Source organism: Erigeron canadensis, chromosome 2, assembly GCF_010389155.1.
Source record: "Erigeron canadensis isolate Cc75 chromosome 2, C_canadensis_v1, whole genome shotgun sequence".
Taxonomy (NCBI): Eukaryota; Viridiplantae; Streptophyta; class Magnoliopsida; order Asterales; family Asteraceae; genus Erigeron; species Erigeron canadensis.
The window spans coordinates 7,175,023-7,196,312 of NC_057762.1; the positions used below are offsets into that span (position 1 = coordinate 7,175,023).

At 33.0% G+C, this 21,290-nt stretch overlaps 1 protein-coding gene and 1 non-coding gene across 3 annotated transcripts; both read left to right on the top strand.

The window, feature by feature from the left end:
• Window positions 1-8,610: 8,610 nt before the first annotated feature.
• Window positions 8,611-8,682, top strand: TRNAQ-CUG. Its single transcript has one exon. It is a non-coding gene; the product is annotated as a tRNA-Gln (tRNA).
• A 55-nt stretch (window positions 8,683-8,737) lies between these two features.
• LOC122588916 (ABC transporter B family member 26, chloroplastic-like) lies at window positions 8,738-17,114 on the top strand. 2 transcript variants are annotated; one of them, XR_006322200.1, is made up of 19 exons: window positions 8,738-9,136; window positions 9,318-9,445; window positions 9,994-10,036; window positions 10,151-10,195; window positions 10,309-10,431; window positions 10,513-10,616; window positions 11,085-11,139; window positions 11,247-11,317; window positions 11,475-11,577; window positions 11,693-11,903; window positions 12,502-12,575; window positions 13,271-13,327; window positions 13,402-13,476; window positions 13,861-13,935; window positions 14,107-14,388; window positions 14,892-14,956; window positions 15,023-15,083; window positions 16,094-16,434; window positions 16,910-17,114. XR_006322200.1 is itself a non-coding variant. In XM_043761134.1 (18 exons), the coding sequence occupies exons 1-18, from the start codon at window positions 8,765-8,767 to the stop codon at window positions 16,169-16,171; spliced, it is 2,022 nt and encodes a 673-aa protein (XP_043617069.1). In that variant the 5' UTR covers window positions 8,738-8,764; the 3' UTR covers window positions 16,172-17,114. The 2 variants fall into 2 exon arrangements, 1 of the variants encoding a protein (XP_043617069.1); XM_043761134.1 differs by having other exon boundaries at window positions 16,094-17,114.
• The last annotated feature ends 4,176 nt before the right edge of the window (window positions 17,115-21,290 follow it).

Here is a 21,290-nt window from a genome sequence, read left to right on the forward strand (position 1 = left end):
TGGGTACTCTTTGTCGGGTCTTCGTCTTCACCCGGGTTTTCTTCTCCGCTTTAGGTCACCAATCCTGCTGTTTTCAATCTGTGATCAATATATCACAGCCCCACGAACCAAAATCGGGCTCTACTTGCTGCTGCCTTCGCCCGCAGCCAAGGGCTACACTCGTTCTCTAAAACGACTCTCAAAACAGCCCTGTTTCGTTACCCGCTCTGATACCAATTGTTGAATCAGAGAAACTCACAATACACTCAATTTATATGTAACTTTCTGATTACATTAATAGTGATAAAAATAAGTTACATATATAGGCACTTAAATGTGCATATAGTGCTACTCCTATTAAGACTCCACTAGTCCACCACTTCCTAAAAACTAGGTCAAAGCAAGACCATTTTTTGATTACCAACTAATCAAGAGTAAGCCAAAAATAACCTGCCTAATGTTACTAAATTAAATAACAAATGTAACATAACATAAAACCATAAAGTATGACATTTATATTAATAGGGATAAGTATCTTGTGATGTAACAAACTTTGAACAAATGTCTATAGTAGAAAATAACTAAAGTTGTGTGTATTGTATGTAAACAACTCGAAAATAATGTTTATTGTATGTAAGAAAATGTATTCAACCAATTAAAATCAGACAAGTGGCACCTCTATATGGTTGCCACGTATGTTTTCTTACATACAATAAACATTTTTTTAAAGTTTTTTACATACAATACACAAAACTTTAGTTATTTCCTACTATAGACATTCGTCCAAAGTTTGTTACATTCCAGGATACTTATCCCTATTTTAACACCCTCTCTAAGTGTCATAATCCACCATTCCCATCTTCTTGACATGTTTCAACGATTTCAACACTCCCGTTCAACATCCAATTTCCAATTCTTCCAAATACTAGATTGGAAGCACAGAGGTTCATTTGCAATGGGACAACGCTCCTTCTAAATACCATAGTCATCACTCCCATCATTCAGTATCTTTCACATATGGCTGATAGATGGTTTTCGAACTACCTTTCAAGTGACCCTCGAACTGTCCTTCAAGTGATCCTCAAGCTACACGGAAACTCAATACCCAAATTTTTCAAAGGGTTACCAAGGTCTTGTCACATCCGTTACCACTGCCTTTGAACGAGTTTTCCTTCTTTTGAACACCTACTAGACTATCCCGACAAATGGTGATAGTTCCCGGCACACGGAGATCATAGCCATCCCGACACGCACTCATCGATCAACTTACCAAACTATCACGACACAAGTGGTAGCTCTCCGACACACAAAGATTCATAACCATCTCGATTACACATGGTGATAGCTCTCCAATAACTCAAAGCTATCTCGACACACACGATGATGGAATGTCAACATTGACTGGATTTCTACTCGATGGTGAGATGACACTGTGATACACAATCACATTCAAACTTTGGACTTAAAGGAGTTTCCTGCACAAAATAAATTAATAAAATACAAACAAAAAGTTGTTAGTATTGGATCCTCCTCATGGTGTGATACTGCGATGTATTCCTTGTGAGAGTCTTCCTCATTTTGTTGTAATTCACGTGGCTACCTCCTGCCATCTCCCATGTCCTGTACATACTCACATTTCACAATAAAGGTAAATTAGTTTACTTTTCTTTCCATCTTTCTTTTGCAGACTCAACATGCCACATTTTGGAAAAGACTTTTGATCTTTTGCTTTCACACTACAACCTTCTCTCTCACTTCCATTTTCTTTTTCAACGAGAAGACACAAGACTTTTCAAACAGTGGACCTCTACTCCCGGTGATGCCACTTTCTCGGGCACACCTTCCTGCCGGCACACACAATATTCCAGTGACTGTACTCTTCTTCTTTGTAGGGTCTTCTCCTTCACCGGGTCACTGTCCATTTGACTTCAATAGGAATCTCTAACATCTTCCATCGGTCCTCGTCTTTGTCTTCTTTGTTAAAACACGTCATACATCACCCACTATGTCAATGATCACAAGCGGAGGTTGCTCTCTTCATCATCGCTGCTAGGATAGGCTGACCACCGTCCTCGGTGGTGCTCATGATAGCCTTCCTTTCACACAATCAGACAACATGTCAACAACACCAGATTGCGGTATCGATTCTTCAACTGTAGTGGGTTTCATCTCTTCTTCCGTTGGTTTGTTCACCACCGTTTTCTTCTTCGACAACCATTCTAGACCAGGTTTCCTTTCTTTGCTTCTGGTTACCATCTTTTGCTGATAAGACCTGTGATTAATTCATCACAGCCCCTATGAACCAGAACTAGGTTCTTCTTGCTGTTGCATTTTGCCCCGCAGCCAAGGGCTACACCCTTTCTCTATAAACGACTCTCAAACCGGCCTTTAATCGCACTTGCTCTGATACCAATTGTTGAATCAGAATTAATATATAAATCACACACTCACACGATAGATTTCACTCAATGTTTCTGATTAGTTAAAACTGAAATTATAAAGGCGAATATATAAGCAAAAGTAACCTGAAAACTAGCTAAGAAATAGGAAACACTAACCCACTAAGTGACCCATTAACTACTAACAAACAAAAGCTGAAAATCAGGACATGAACTACAAGAATTCCAACGTACAGAAGACTAATTTTGCATAGACTTAGTCACCTTAAAATAACCTTCAACTTGCTAACTAGACTGATGACTTGGACTTGATGTTGTATTTTCAACAGTATTATGGTTTTCTGACCATTAATTTGTACCCTTTCAAAACCAAAGTACCTGAAAATGGTTTCTGATGTCACATTATTGTTTGGCAAGAAGTTTGGTCTAGTATCTACAAATCATAAATACAAAAACACTTCAAATTAATTAAATAAATTATTAAGGTAATTCGTAATTGATACTCTAACAGACCGCGTCAACTAATCTACAACCAACATGTATGAAGAGCACACTATGTTTTTTTTTTCCTTTTCAAAAAGTTGGTAAGAATTGGAATTCAAACCCCCCATTTAATCGAGTGCCAAAGGAAATAAGCAACAATCATTTCCAACTAAACCATTTAGGTATTACCGTATCTTACAAAATCAACTTCATTCATATTTCATTAAAAAAGAACATATAAAGACAAAAAAAAAAAAAAAAAACAACTTAAAAAAAATAATAATAATGTTTATTTCAACGGGAAAGGTTAGGTAAAGCGAGGGGGATTATGTAAAATTTAGGGGGTATGTATTAAGGTTGACATAACAAGTCACATGAAACCTGTTAAGACACGAACCTGTTAAGGTCAAACACGAACACGACCTGTTAACTAATCGTGTCATTTTTTTCAAACACGAACACGACACGAAAATTAACAGGTGCACCTGTTAAGGAACCTGTTAACATGTATATTATAGAATTGACTAATATTGAAAAAAAAACCCTTAAGGATACAAAAATTCTTACAAATTCCAACTATTATATAGCGACAATAATCCTTACATTACAAAAGTTCATAAACATCTTACCTTATAAAAATCATATATCAAATCATAATATCGATTCTTGGTATTTTATATATATGTATAATTTTCACATGTCTTAACAGGTCCTAACAGGTCTGGACCTGTTAACACACGAAACCTGTTAAGAATAGGTCGTCTCGTGTCGTGTTAACAGGTTCTGTGTCAAAATTGCCAGCCTTAGTATGTATGTTTATCAAATTCAAAGTTTAATTTGTAACTTTTTTTTAAAGTGACAGTACATAAGCTTAAATAAAGTTTGCAGTACAGATCATTTTCCCTTACTTCAATGTAACTAACAAGACGTTAGAGTTTGCATCGTCATACTATATATAAAACCAAGATTAGAACATAAAATAACACGTTCATTGACTAAAAGTCTAACATAAATGACACTAGCATTACCTACATGCACAATAATATAAGAGTTAAGTATATTTTTCGTCCCTGTGGTTTATCGTTTTATCACTTTTCGTCTTCGTCGTTAACTTTTGGCTAAAAGCATCTCCGTGGTTTGCATTTCGTCCTTGCTGTTATAAGTTTCTCGTTAACCCCCCTCACATGCAAGTCACGTGAGGGGCATTTTTGTCTTTTCACCCATTTAAGTGCAAAAATCGTCCCTGTGGTTTCTCGTTTTCGCATTTTTCATCCTTGACGTTAACAACCAAAAATTATCGGTAAAAAGTTAAATCCAAACAAAGCAAAAACCTATATATACCGATATTTGAGGATCTAATCGAAATTCAAACACGTACATACAATGTTTTAAAGACATATATATATACCAATCGGTGTTACCAATAATACTGGTATCGGGTGTACTACGGTACAACTATTTTCGACATTTTTTGGTACCGTTCCGGTATTTTCATTTTTATTTTTTGAATTTTTTAAAAAAACTATTTCTATAATATTTTAATGTTATTTTTTTTTTGTAATTTGTGAACCTCGAAACTTATATCTTCCTATAAGTTACTTATTTGGTATTATTTTTGAGTGTACAGTAATTATATCTTGATTATTTACGTTAAATTATAGTAAGTTTTATAACATTTTTATAAAATAAAATAAATTAGCGGTATCGGCCAGTATTAAATTAGATCTTCATATGTAAGTATATATAGGTTTTTGATTTGAGTTTGTTTTGGTTTTTGATTAAAATCTTGTTTGGAGGTTTGTTAAAGACAATGATGAAAAATGCAAAAACGACAAACCATAAAGACGAATTTTGCACGTAACCATAGGGACAAACCAGTGAAAAGACATAAATTAAGGCCCCTCGCGTGCAACGCACGTGAGGGGTTAACGGATCCAAGAACGAAATGCAAACCACGGGAATGATTTTAGCCAAAAGTTAACGGCGATGACAAAAAGTGATAAAGCGATAAACCACATGGACGAAAAAATTACTTAACTCATAATATAAAGGGCTAAGTGCGCCGGAATGCAGTTAACTAATCCTGAAAAGTTATTGTGTGCACGAACTTTAGGTCGGCTCTATTGTATTCAGGAAACTTGTTCAAGAGTCCCATAGTAAACAAAAGTTACGGGATAAGAAGTTAGCCGGTCACCACTTTCACGTTGACCCGTTGACTGCTTACGTGGCATGCTCACAATAACTTTTGGGATTAATTTATGCACACAATAAAAAAATATATGAAAATAAACAAGTTTTATGTGAAGTAACCGGTCCCACATCCGTTTTATGTTCACAATAAACATAATTTCAAATTTCCTGAATACAATAAAGTCAATCTAGAGTTTGTGCACACAATAACTTTTAGTGATTAGTTGACTGCATTCCGACGTACTTAACCCTAATATAAATGCCAACCAAAATCAATATGATACTTTGACCCCATATGGCCATATATATCAAAAATGCAACACCACTAAAGGGTAAACTATGTTATGTAACATCCCGCAATAAAATGTTACTAGTTTAGAAGACACAATTATGCATGTGAATATATGATGGGCAGATTCATGTACAGGCTAATGTTGCCATTTTGGAGGCTAACAACCCACGAGGATATGATGGGGTGTCCATATTCTTTGGCTTAAACAAATAAATAAACCAGTCTACATGTTACATGTCTCTCATTTGAAAAAGTGTCTGGTCTTGACCAATAGATCGGTCTTTTATAATTAAAAAATGACAAGATCATCGATTTAAGAATATTTTAAAAGTTAGTTAAAAGAAAGTGCCAATTAAACTTTGAAGAGTTCGTTATAAATGGGGTGAGTTCGATTATACTTTAGCTGCCTTAATCGATCAAATGAGTGTCGAACGTATCTTCAGATGGTTACAATCGACATCTTAAATCGTTATATACAAAAACAAAAGTCGAACACATACATACAGAGAACTATGAAACTCTAAATTGATAACATGTTGGATTATATTTTTCTACATGTTTACACGAATTGATAAAAATGATTCACGGAGCGACTTCTTTTTTCTATTCAACACGACTACTGTTTTTTCCTAATTAATATAACTAGGTGTTAAGTTGTTAATAATGATAGCTCTAAGAGGGCCACAATGGGATGGTTATTAGCTTGCGGTGGATTAGTGATCATGAAGTTGACCACAAGCCCATACCATTGTGTGAGACACGTGGTCAGACCGGTAGTGGTTGGTGATAGATAATTCTTGGTTGTCATCACGAGTCATTTTGTTTTTTTTTTTAATTGTTAACAATCTAACACATATAATATAATAAAAAATGAAGAGTTTTAGACTAGTGGTTGGTTAGTAATGAGTCGAGGATGTTGTGTAAGATTAGTAATTGATACACACTTGGGAGGATTGATTTTCTGATGTAATACTAATCAAACTAGTGGTACTAACATGAGTGATCTGATATCATCACTAGTAACTCTTACATACAAACTTCATAAATTTCTTTCGTTTTTAATGAGAAAAAATAAAATGAGAAATTGCAAAGAGCTCTAATGGGCCACTTTCCCATAAAATATTTATATTATCATCCCAGCCTAGCCCAGCCCAACGAAATAAACCAAAACTTCAAAATTATCGGGCCAAAACCCCTCCAAAATTTGACTTGAGAATTTCATTCATATTTGCGTTCCAAAAAAATAAAAAATTCCATTCATACTACATTTACTGCCCAATGTCTTCTCATTTATAAAAAAATAATAATAATAAAATAAAAAAAAAACATCCTATGCATTTTTTTTTTCGAACGACAGAATGAAATTATATTATAAAACACACAACTAGCAAGTTACTAGACGTGAAATTACAAGTACAAAAAGAAACAAATTCTATCAATACAACAAATTTCACAAACTAAAATTGTTCTGAGACTATGACTGCGATTCAGAGGCGGAGGGAGAGGGGGGCTAGGGGGTGTTTGGTCCCCCCCCCCCTAATAACCATATATTTCGCCGGAAGTTATAGGTATGATAGAGAGATTTATGGGTTGTCAACTGTCAAGCCACTCCTAACTAAGTAATTAGCAACCAAACTTTTCAGCATCAATATTTTTATATGTTCTGGAAATGAGATTGAAATCACATAGATGTAAAAGCTTTTTTGATGTTGTCGTATTTGTAGGTGTGCTGAGAAAGATGAAAGTGCATTTTGCTTTTTAGATATTATATTACAATTTTCACTTATAACTCCTAAATTATTATCAAGTCTTTTTTCAAATCTTATTCTTACAAGCATATTTCATTTTAGCCCCTGGATGGACTTGTAAACATTTATATGGATTTGAATTGTAGATGCTAGATAGTTAGATACATAGGTGGGAAGAGGGTTTAATTGGACTTGTGGCGTATGATTGTGGGTATGATGCAGATGCTTAAAGGATTTGTGTCGTTTATTCGTAACCAAAATTTAACTGGAAACCAAATGCTAATATTGCGTATAAAAGTGCATTCTATTGGTTTTTTTTCTTTCTAATGCCAAACTATTAGAAATTTAGTACATAATATTACAATAATCATAATGTTTAAATAGTGGAGTATAAAATCTTTAGATTATAGATCTTAATGAACATCAAACGACATAAATGTAATTTTATTTATTATTAGTATACAATGAGAGTTTGGTTGTTTACCAGGGATGAATTTGATGTTTGATCTTTTTGCACCAAATAAAGAATTGTAAGTTTTATAACTATTAATTTATATAATTTGAATTGGTGTATAAATGAGCCATTAGTTTTACAATATTACAAACCCTTAGGTTGTTTGTTTACTTGGGGCATATTTTAGTTATTTCGCTTGAGGTCTTAGATAAACTCAAGGCTGACCTTGTATCTTAAATCATTTGGCCTCTGTTAATTGAAAATCTTTGCCCTGTCCCTAACTGCGAAGACTACAAAGGGATGAAAAAACACATACTAGATACGTTAAAATGGACATAAGAAAAATCTTCACCTAAAAAGGTCATGTCACCGGTTTTCACTCTTTAGGTGTTTTTGATGTAATCCCATACTAGTTATTATTATTATTATTATTATTATTATTATTATTATTATTATTATTATTATTATTTTATTATTATTATTATTATTATTATTATTATTATATCTTTCATATTTGCCGCATACATTTTAAACTTCTCTAAAAGGTGTCAATTTTGTGTGTCTAAAAGCTACATTTATTCAAATAATAACTTCATAACTAAGAAATCTTGCAAAAACCAACAATATAAGCAACTCAAGAATACTATGATGATTGCTAGAATAATATTACGTCACCTTTAAAATATGTATCGACAAAGATGGTTGTATCGAACAATGTTGACCAAGATGATGATGAAAACTCGAGGTCCGGTTCCACGACACGAACATCGACTCAGTCGAGGATACTGAAGGACTTGTTTTGTTCCCCACCGCCATAAAAAAAAAGTGTCAATCGGTGTCTTCATATCATATGAATGAAAATAAAAAGTTTTTTACTTCACTTGATATTGAATTGTTGTTCCAATATTTTTCAAGAAAGAGATAATTAAATAATTAGTTTAGTGGGATTTTTTTATTTTATTTCCGTTTGAATTTTAACTTCAAATGTAACAGTCGAGATAAGATATGTTTAATTTTTTGAGATAATCAATAAATATCATATTACTAGAAAAAAAGAAACAAAATGGTCCTATGGTCTAGTGGTTAGGACATTGGACTCTGAATCCAGTAACCCGAGTTCAAATCTCGGTAGGACCTATTCTGTTTTATTATTATTTTTTTTTTCTTTTTCATCATTCCAACAAAAACACAACTCAAAAAATCAAACTCATAATCATCAATGGCAGCAGCCGCCATATCTCAAAAACTCACATTATTCACCCATCAAAAAAACCTTAAAAGCAACCAAAATCTCATCCTTAATTGTCTCACACCCGCATTTCCATTTCCAAACATCCTCCTTTTTCATCATTCCAAATTCAAACATAAACTCCATTACACCAACAACAACAACAACAACAACAACACTACTTCTGTGCTTGACTATTTTCCTGGACAACGATGGTGGCACTTAAAACAAGATAATGAAAATCATTTGGTCAAAGTCAAACCAATTAGTGTTTGGTATGTTGTTTGTAGAATTTGGGGATTAGTGGCTACTGATGATAAAAGAGTTATTTACATTGGCTTATTTTCTTTAATTCTTGCTGCGGTATTTATTTATTTATTTTTTAATCTTTTTATTTATTTATTTGTATTCGACTGTTTTGACTATATAACACGTTATAAAATGTTGTACATAGCGGTTGATAGTTATATACTCGTATATTATTATTAATGATGATATATATGGGTTTGGAATTTATAAAAAAAAAAATGTTTGTTATGTACAGGTTTCAGAGATATCAATGCCAGGTTTATTGGCTGCATCAATCTTTGCAGCACAAAATGCACAAGTTTTAGTGTTTTATAGAAACTTGAAGATTTTGGTGTTTTTGTGTTTCGTTTCCGGTATATGCAGGTAACAAGTAGTAATATTTATGATTTATATTGTTTTGCGACGGTTGTGTAGACATATAATGTTAAAATATGTAAGAAATGATAAGCTCGGATAATTTAGGCTTGCGGATTGAGCATATATGTAGACACTAGACAATGTTTGCCAAAAAGAGCTAGAGTTGGAGAACAATAGTAAAAAAGTAAATATAAATTATTTCTGTTAAACACCACGATATTAAAATCCAAAAAACTAGCATCAATTATGTATAAAAGTCAAAGATTAAGTAGTACAATGCACTTACCGAGTGTGAGAGATTGGGAAAGAAAAAGTGAAATGGGATGAAGTGATCAATTAGTTGCAAAACTGGAATAGTTTGGCCTTTTAAAAGAGAAGTCTAGGGGGTAATGACTTATGATTATTATTCAGAAGGGAATAGGCTCTTCTACTTGACTATTGCGAGGGGTCGTTTTGTAAAATTTACTTATCAGTAGTTCCAGTTTTTCCTTAAACGGCACTTGAAGTAAAGCTTTTGCAAGCCAACTTGCTGAGTTGCTACTTGTGGATTTCAGTGGATTACGAAGTGGTTGTTTTGGAGTCACAAACATGGTTCTGGTGAGTGAGTCTTCTTGCAAGTTGGAACGTGAAGGGTAATATACTCTGTTCAGTTCTTAATTTGACTATTCAAAGGCGGGTAGAATATGAAACGATCTCCATACGATTTCACAGGTTAAGCGTCTCAGGGGAACTTTATACAAGAGTCTAATATTTCAGGTACTTCCAGTGTCATGATAATCATATACATGACAATTTGAACGCACCATAGTGTGTTATCAATCTAAATACATTTATAATATGATTGTTTAAAGGAGTCATAACTTTTTCAGGATATATCCTTCTTTGATAGAGAATCAGTTGGAAATTTAACCAGCAGGCTTGGGGCAGATTGTCAAAGATTGTCAAATATCATTTCAAACAATTTACATTTGATAGCACGGAACTCTCTTCAGGTTCATATCTGTCTTTTGTTTTCATGCTTATAAGCTTTTTAGTTTTATCTATATAGTTTAACTTGAAAGCAAAGTTATCAGGGATTAGGAGCATTGATCAATCTGTTGACATTAAGTTGGCCTCTTGCGCTGTCAGCTTGCTTTATATGCATTCTTCTTTGTATGATCTTTCTGGTTTATGGGAGGTGAGTATCCAAGTTTTTATATTTAGAAATCTACAGTCTTTCTTATAGACAATATGACTGGTGGTTTATTATATATGTTGATTTTTCAGACTAGATCTGAGCTCTTTGAGTTTCTATTTACGTTAAAGTACTGAATTATTAAGATTTCATATAAATTGCCATTGTTATATGTAGTTACAGAAGTAATCATCCAGGTATTTTGACTGTCCTTTCTATGGATAAAAGTAGAAATAAGATTCCTTGATCTAACTTTCATTAAGGGAACAAATCTACACTGGCAAAGTTCTCAAACAAGTTTTTCTTTCTTTCGTTTTCTGGCTTATACATCTGGTTGTGGGAGGCATCAGTAATTCACTTTGCGTAATACATTTTATTTACAATGTCTTGCGTGCACCTTTTATGGATTTTAAAATTTAAGGCTGGATATCCACACTACTAAAGGTGGTTACGGTTTTATCTATCTGAAAGGTACCAGAAGAAAGCAGCAAAGCTTATTCAAGATTATGCTGCTAATGCCAATGAAGTAAAGACTAAACTGATATTTTTTTTCTCGAACGTTATATGATGTATGTGCACTCCTCTTGACTTACATAATCATGAATATATTTTTTTCAATGTCCTAAAATGTAGGTCTCTCAAGAAACTCTTTCTTTGATGAGAACGATACGGGTTAATGGAACAGAATCAAAAGAAGACGAAAGGTAAGTATGTTTACCAGAAATCTTGTTATATTAGTTCGGGATAAGAAAAAACTTATTGTTGTTCTTAGTAGTTGGTACACAAAGCTCAAGCCTTCTAGGTATATTAATGCCGATAATGCATAAAATTAGTCACATAGTGTATATTTTATGCTTCTAGGTATAAGCAGTGGCTGGAGAAATTGGCTTATGTAAGTGTACGAGAAAGTACTGCCTATGGACTTTGGAATTTTAGTTTCAGCAGTCTCTACCGCTTAACACAGGTTAATTGGACACTTGTGAAGCCGTTTATATGAATGTAATTACTCTTTATGCAAATGTGATTACTTGTGTTATAGAAAAGATGGTAACATGCAATTTAAATTCTACACTTTTTAGCTTGTTGCGATCATCCTGGGAGGAATGTCCATCCTTACTGGTCATGCATCCGCTGAGCAACTTACCAAGTATGTATTGTACTGTGAGTGGTTAATATACGCAGCTTGGAGGTTGGCAGACAATTTTTCGTCTTTACTTCAGTGCGTTGGAGCTAGTGAAAAGGTCTTTCAGCTAATTGACGTCTTGCCTAGTGAGCAGTTTTTAGCGAAAGGCATGGAAACTCTATTTTTTCTGTAAAGCTCCCCTGTTCCTTTTTTTCTTCTTCTAAGAATGGATCATTAATGAGAGGATAACCTACTGCTGATGAAAAATACTAGCAAATTGTGGAGGGGTGGGGTGGAAGTAATGGGTCAAAACAGGTTCATGTGGAAATGTTAACAGGTTAAAACAGGATTGGTTTGTCCCATCAACATACACGATATTGTAGAAATTTCAATATATTGAGTTTATGTATTATTTAATGTATAAAACATGATCAAAAACTATCAGTTGAATTATGATTCGATATATATGAGTAAAGCAACTTATAGAATGTAAACAGTACTTTAGGTACTTATAATCTGTTTGATCCATTGTCAATAAAAGATAATTTACTGGTTAGGTCGAGTACATCAGAACCTACAGACTCCACTCTATCTGGGTAGGCTGAACAGGGACCCCTCTATGGGTACCTGATTTAAGCCTTTCAAACTATAAGTAAAAGGAAGGTCTTCAAGCTGACAGTTTAATGGTTTGAGATCTACTGTTCTTTTAATAACTTTTTTTCTCATTGTCTTATTTTCAAATCTAATTGTCCTTTTCTTGTACAGGAGTGAAGCTGGAGAAGCTAGGCGCCCAATTAGAGTTCAGAAACGTGTCCTTTCACTATCCTACACGGACAATTGTACATTTACTTCTCTTAAAAGTAGAATTGCTTTATAAACATGTTTTCTTTTTCTCTTTTCTAATGCAAGTTAATAAAATTCCTTAGTCTATTCTTTTAAAAAAAACCTCCTTAACTAGGCTTATCTCTTTTTTCAATGCTCTATAATGTACGTATGTGTGCAAAATGAGGATCAGGCAAGTTGCATTGCAGGTTACAGCGGATAAAGTTTTAGGGAGAGTCACAAAGGATTGGTTTACCCAAATTATCCACCAACACTTTGTTCTGATTTCTTATTAGTAATATAAATTAGATCTGATTACAGTAACTACTAGTAAAATATTGATCTGAGATAGTTGAATGAAATAACATAAGAGGTTGTAGATGCTAGTCTTGCAAGACATCTATATCTTTTGACCCATGTCTTTTCTAGCTCTACTTTTTGACTTAACTCATTTAGCTCATTATCAGTAAGAATATATGCCAAAGTTTAACTATTTTTACACAGATGACATGAGATTTCGAAAAACTTTGCAGAGACAGCCACATATATAGTCATATTATCAGTTTATGAGATGAATAGTATGTATACAACCTCATAGCTGCTCTACTTCATTACTATATCCGATGCTATGTCAATGTTTAGAATACTTAGTATTTTCTTCATTTCTTTGTGTTTTTAAGAAAACCTGTAACCTATTTGTGCATTCCTGCAGATGCCCACTTTAGAAGAAGTTAACATATCTATACAACCGAATGAAGTGATTGCAATTGTGAGAGTTTCTATTCCTGGTCGTTTTTCTCGTTTCACATGATGTGATAGTAACCCATAGATTTTCTTCTTCAGGTTGGTCTCAGTGGTAGTGGGAAAAGCACATTAATCCATCTATTACTTGGTCTCTACAAACCAACACAGGGTCAGGTATGGATCTGTTTCGAGTAGCATGTTTATTTTGAGCCAGCTATTTAAAGACTAAAGATAATGTACAGAGACAATCTCAGTCCATTTAAAAACGGGTCAGTTTTGGATATATCTCTAACCATGGTTCCATGCATAAATACTGAAAAGCTGAGAAAAGTTTCCCAAAACGTATTGCAGACAACCTCCTAAATAATTTTAGTAGAAAAAACAATTGGATCACTGTGTTTATTATAACAGTAATCACAGTAGATTTTGTAAGCATATTGAACATATCAAAAATGACAAAAAGTGTGTAGGCAGATCAGCCCTTCCCGATGTCAACCCATGTGACCTGTGTATTGTGTTAACTATATTGTCAGATTGATAAACATTCATTTGGTGCAGATACTAATTGATGGTCATCCACTTCAAGACTTAGACATCAGGTGGCTGAGAAAGAATATTGGTTACGTTGGACAGGTTTGGCAATCCTCTATTTGTGGTGAATCCATTTTTCATGAGCTTGAATTGTTGATCCCAAAACAACCCTGCTATACCGCCTTGCACTTCATGCAAAAAAAAATTTAATTGTTCTGCTTTTTGCCGTTCTAGATAATAGAAGAGGCTAAGGTTTTAAAAATTGTTTTACAGGAACCACATCTATTTCGGATGGATATTAAGTCAAACATAAGATATGGATGTTCTCGGGACATAAAGCAGGAAGATATTGAATGGTCTGCAAAACAAGCATATGCTCATGAGTTTATTTGCTCCCTTCCTGATGGCTATGAAACAATAGTTGATGATCAGCTTCTAAGTGGGGGGCAGAAGCAAAGAATTGCAATTGCTAGGGCCATTGTTAGGGACCCTGTTATTCTGATCCTTGATGAACCCACAAGTGCACTCGATGCAGAAAGTGAATACTACATTCAGGTTAGTGGTTTCTGATTTCTCAAGTTAGGTATACGCAGAGTTAACCGAAACAAGTGAGTAATTAAAACTAACTATTGCACTTCAAATCACAATAGCCTATAGGAAAAAATGTAACCCGTGTATATAAAATGGGTCAATATGGATTGTGGTAATGATTTGACCCTTTTTTCAGCTGTGTATAGTGTACTAAAGCGTTCATATATTGAATTTTCTAGTTTTTGGAAAATCCTTCTAGTAGTATATTAATATATGGTTATTTGTTACTCGGCCAAACCGCCAACCTGTCTTGACCTGTAGTTTTGAGTCCAGGAGTTGATACACAACTTGTCTGACCCATTTTGCTACTCATTCTTTCAAAACCTTTTGTTGCATCTGCTGGTTGAAGATGGTGTATTTCTTAATAGCAATCTTGAATCTAATTTGATGTCACGGCTATTTTATCTTAAGTTATTTTATGTCATATGTTGCAATCATTAATAATGACATCTTATTTTTGCATATAGGAGCTGATGGTTAGATTAAAAAATGACACAAAGGCGAAAAAATCGATCCTTTTCATAGCGCACAGGTGGGTTTTACTTTTCTTTTATACATGTTCCGAAGATTTGTAATTCAATGATGAATCCGTTTTCAGGCTGTCAACAGCAAGAGCTGCAAACAGAATCGTGGTCATGGATAGAGGCCGAGTTTCTGAGGTATGATTTCAGTTTTGTATTTCATGTATATGTGAATGGACACAATTCTAGTGTTTTTTGACTTTCTGTATAGATATTTACTTGAATTTGTAAGTAAGCACCCAATGCCGTCTTCCACGGGTTTTGGATCCCAATACCTCTACGGTGTATGGGGAAGGTTAAGATGTAGACAACCTTACCCCTACCACGATGGTGTAGAGAGGTTGCTTCCAGTTTCTATCTAAGATAGAATAGGACCTCCAGCCTTGCAAGGCATGAGGATAAAACCCTTGACCTCGGTCTCGGCAAGGGTGTTGACCACTTATCCAACCTTGCTGGTTAGTTGAATTTGAATAAGATTAATGACCAAGAGACACAATTATGAAGTATAATGTGAGTTGATCTAGCTAGGTAATAAGCTAAATCAGATTTAGGTTCTATAGCTAATGGGTTAGGTATTAAAATGGATCCGGATCTAATTGATCCAAAACTGGAAGATTAAGTGACGGTAGCGATCTTTATAGGTGATGCTTTGCATACAGACCACCATTGTTAAAATCCTGATCTTGATTCTCAGATAAAACTACTGTTCAGCAAAAACTTGTTAATCCTGCATATGATCTCTGCAAGTATGGCATAAAGTTCCAATCTTGACATCGTAAAATCTCTGATTATCATGGCTTCAATTAGTGATTTAAGATAACTATTTAACTAACGCGACAATGTTGAAGTTAAAAACAAACAAATCTTTCGGTTAAACAGCTAGTAAGGGTAACTTTCTTTGCAATATCGTTACCTCCAACACTGTACAATATATTATAAAAATTAATAATCTCGTTTACTAATCAAAGTGTCATGTGTAAATGATCTTGTTGTCAAGACTCACGAGGATAAAAGTAAATGGGTACTTTTGTGAATGATGTATGAATACTTCTATTATTAGATTGGTAAAAATGAAATATAAAACAAATTCTTTATATGCTACAATGGCTGAAAGGGTTGGATTTGTCATTTGTGGACAAATGATGCAGATGGGTGATCACGAGACACTTTTGCAGCAAAATGGATTATATACACGATTACATCAACTTCAAAGGGAAGGACTTTAAATTTTCACCAAGTTCTACAACATCAATTCACATATCCCTTTTGAAACCAAAGGAATGGGGTTTTCCTTGTTCGGGTTACTTGAGAGGACGAGCCCTAATGTTGATGTATGTGGTCTAACTGGGATATCTCCGTGACCGACTCCAAAGATGTTTACAGGGCGGTGGAACTGAAACATCTTGTCAGAATATTAGATGTCCGATTGCTAGGCCATCTAGGCCCTTTGCAAACCAATTATGCATAAATTGGAGAAAACTTAAAACATGTAAGCAAGTGTTTTCCTTATTTATTATATATATATATATATATTATATATATATATATATATATCCTCGTTACATTCTTTTCTTAAACAAATATCATAGGATCAAACAAATATACATAACGAGTACTATATTAGTAGTAAAGTAACATCATAAAAACACCTAAAGTTGCTCAAGAGCTTGTGTTGAGAAATCATCAGGCTGAGGAACTTGTTGATGCGGCAGAGGCCGAGGCTCTTTCATTTGAGCATTCCCAGTTGATTGATTACGATTAGCCGAAGGTCCAGTTTCGATATCATGACCCTTGGCAGGATGTTCATTAATGGGTTTGTTTTTAAAAATGGCTTCATCAACATGGACTTTAGCTTTAAGTTCTTGCCATGGGAGATCTTTGGGAAAGGACCCTGATGATGAGTTGTTGCTATTTTTGACGTCCATTATATCCTTCTGATGCTTACTTTTGTTGGCTGGGTTTAGGCTTTTTAATGAGATGAGACTAGAATGAATTGAAGTCAATTGCATGGGTTGGATTTGGACAATACATACGTGTCTCATTCATGGAGAAAGTGTTTTCTCCACATAGACATTTACATACAACTGATATTTTACATGTATATGTGTTATAATTATGTATATCTAAATTCATTTGGTATATATGTATACTAAAAGGATCAAATCAGAATCAACATATATACCGTGAGAACTACTATAAAACTATTTCTCAGCAGGGCTTTACCCTTAAAGTTAAGGGCTACGCCTGTACCATATCAAACCATTATCATCTATTGGATCGCCACCCATCAAATTCATATCATTCTCATATGTGTTGGGTGACAACCCCTTTAGAACGGATGAGGCCCGTAGCGTATCTATACGTTTTCAACATGTAACCCATATATATATATATATATATATATATATATATATATATATATATATATTTTTGGAATGAGTTTTTGTTAAAAAAATATATATAAGGCGAAAAAAAGTTCAAAAAATAAATATTAAAAGTTAAAAAAATAAAAAACCACACCAAAAAGTAAAAAACGAGGAGAAACTAGTGGTTCTCACGGTTCTCTTCATATTTATTGTTCTCACGTTAACTTTACCCTGTATGTATGTATATATATATATATATTTATATATATATGAGGTGATATTTAAAAAAAAAAATTTTATAAGAGGCGATGTTAATATCATTTTTTAATACATTTACCACACTATCATATTAATAACTTGTATCAAAGTCATATGATATAAGGATGACTATATATATCGTGTAATTATTTATTTTATAATTTTTTTTCTTTTAAATGTCTCATCGAATTTAATCTTTACAATGTTAGCCTAAAAGTATGTTTGACAAAAATAATATTAGTTAGTTGTTGTCACAAAATATCATACATTATACATATGAGATAAAAAGATCCGTTGGGTTGTTAAATCTAGTAAACCGACCTCCTTTTTTAATTGCATTTTTTTGTTGGGGTGTTAAATCTAGTAAACCGACCTCCTTTTTAAATAAGGAAAAAAAGTTGAAATTTATGTATACTTCATCATTTTGAAAAGCTATAGTTTTCGAAGTGATCTATTGGTTATCATCCATAATTTTGAAGATAGGCAAAGAAAAATTTGTCACAAGATATCGTGGTTAGACTATACATGATATATCTGAGACAAAACGATCTAGATTTTCAAATAACTAAAAAGTCCTCATTTGTTTACCTATTTTCACCATTTCTAAAACTTCATGGACTCAAAGTAACACAAAAAAAAAAAAAAAAAAAAAAAAAAAAAAACCTTCTTTCATTGCCAAGATACAAAGAATTTCATAAAATACAACTCTACTTGAGTCAAAACTTTAGGGTTTGGTGTCTGGCGAAAGACGTTATATGAGTCGAATTGTCGTGACAACTTTTACTAAATTACTACTCATTAAATTCAAAACTACTGATTTTTGAGTTTATACATTTTAATCAGTTTCATTAACTAATTATCAATTTGTTGAATTTTCAACCAGTTTGCGCTATGAGTGTAAAAACAAAAGAGAATAAATGGATGTGGATAGAAGTATTAAAAGCACTATTGCAACCGTATTTGCTTCAGGCCCAACAATACGCTCGTCGGGCCTAAGATTTTGTTAGACATATCCCACAAACTCAGATCTATATGCTTTGGCTGCCGTTTTGATTTTCACCTTTTTCATCTTGTTATGTAATTATCTCATTCTTATCTGCATTCGTTTCGTTTAGTTTGTGAAGTTGTTTGAGTTTAATTATTGAAAAGTATGTTTGTTGGTTACTTTAGGGTTGTGTTTAGTAGCTTAGATATCCGATACTGCTCATTGAACTAGTTATGTGTCTTGAGAACTCTTTTGCTAAGCACTATAGTTAAGAAACTTAAAGAGAACTTGCAGGTACTTGCTTATAGCTTATGCCGCTGACTCGTTGTGTTGTAAAGAGACGACTAGCTAACAATCTAGTTTTGTAAGATTTTAGTTTAGTCCCTAAACCTAAGAGATATTTGGTTGTTTTAATATGAAACATAGCTTGTTTTATGATTTAAAAACTAGGCTTTATTGAAACCTTTTAGGGTTTTAGAGAATGTGTTAGATGACTTCCATAAAGAATTTGACTGAGTGTAACTTATGTGTTGTGTAATCTGTAATGAAAAAGAGAATGAAGTTTATCCAGATCCGGATATATGAATGGGTCAAGCTTGCATAAGACAACCGAATGGGGGCTAATAATGAGTTTGACTAAAAGCTCGAGTCATTTATGCTTTGTGGAAGGGCCGCAAGTCTGTTTTGGATGCTTGAATCGAGTGTACGAAATAGTAAGATTACCGAATTATTGAAACTAAACTCGTATCAAATTTGAAAACTAGTACCAATGTTGATTTGGTTTCCGTATCGATTTTTGGTTAGGTCATTTCAATTTCGATACAGCTCGTACGTGATCCTGTAATCTACTTTTCAAAAGGTATATGAACGATGTGGTTCTACACATAACTAGTACTCGAACCTATTAATTTGGTTTCCATAATGGAAGAATGAACTTATTTTCAATTCTACATAAAGCTTTTGATTAGTAACCATGGTGATAATTCAAAATACAAATGAACATACCTTTTTTTTAGTTGCCTTACATGTAAAATTTTGAGTTTAGTAGGAAAAAAAAAAAAATTTTGTTGTTGCCTTTACTGTAAAATTTTGGTTTCTGTAATTGGCATATGTTTTTATTTTTCAACCATTTTGCGATCAATCAATTTGTATTTTGACCTCTAGTACCTTGCAAGTGGCCTTTGTGTTTTAATATAATTCCGTCATTCTAAAAAAATTGATTTTGTTCCAATGATGAACATACCCATGTTATCGAATAGTTAGTCCAAATAATAGGTAAAGTAATGATATATCACACCATCAATAATAAGATGTGAATCTAGTAAATTAACCTCCTTTCCAAATAAGAAAAAGAGTTAAAATTAACAATGTATAGTTATAGGTCAACGTTTTGAAAAGTTTATCATTTTTAAAGTGATCTACTGGTTATCTTCTAGATTAAATCTCGTTAGTTATAATTTTAAAAACGGTCAAAAAAAAATTTTTAGATTCGATTATAGGTTCTCCCAGTTAAGTCACGTACATTTAAATCACTAGCACGGTACCCGCGCACGATAGTGCTGGTGGTGACGACCACGGTTATTGATGGCGGTGACTATTGGTGGTGGTGGCAGTGTAATTTTAGAAGATAAACGCTTAAAATGTAAATTAGTAAGATAAATGTTTATGTTGTAAATCTCTATACTTAATAAAACAAAATTATTTCTAGAAGGTTTTTTTTTAAAAAGATTCCTATATGGCAACATGAGATCTTTTCCTACACCATGTTTTACAAAAGATGACATCATAATTAATTTTTCATTTTTTAATTTAGGTATTGATATATTTTTGTTTATTGGCTTTTAACGCCACTAAATTTTGTTTTATAGAATTATAAAAACAAATTGTTTATTTATTATCTTTTTAAAATTACTATCTTTTTTAGTTTATTTATGTATCATTATTTTATAATAAGAACAAGATTATAACATTTAAAACTTTATTTTATTATGACATCATCATACTTTTTATTTAAAATTCAAAATATCTTTATTTTAATATGTATCATTAATATAAATTTTTATTAAATGTCCAAATTATTATGTAAGATTTTAATCACCTTTTTTTTTGTTATAATAAGCCGAAATCTATGATTTTTTTTCCTTCCAGATAATGTTTTTTTTTTTTGTCAACCGAATGTGTTTTAACGTGTGTCCACAACTACAAAACTTTTTGTTTTCATTTAGTTTTGTTTTTTACATAATAATTTATCACAACTTTCCAACTTATTTAACGTTGTTATTATACATTTTAATTTGACAACATATTATAAAGCTACCCAGGTATCATTCGATTTATTTGCAGAGCGTCCTATCAGTTAACCCAGGTTTAACCCGGATTGATTAGCTAGTTAGTTTATTAAAGGCAAATTATATAGTTTCTATTAACTCTTTCCATTAAATGGTTTAATTAAAAATAATTGAGTCATTTTCAATGTAATTTTTTTAAAGCATTTTTTAAAATAAGAGGAACTAGAATTTCTATTAAAAAAAAATAGAGATATGAACCCGACTTTGCTAACTATTTGAAAATCCCTTTCGTTTATCCGTATCACAATTTAAAACTTAAAGAACTCAAAGTAACATAGAAAAAAAAAATCTTTACCGATCTAAAAAAAAGATGACATATTACTCTACTTTAAGGCTTACAATTTTGACACGAAATCTGTTAACACAACAGGACACGGTCTGTTCTTAA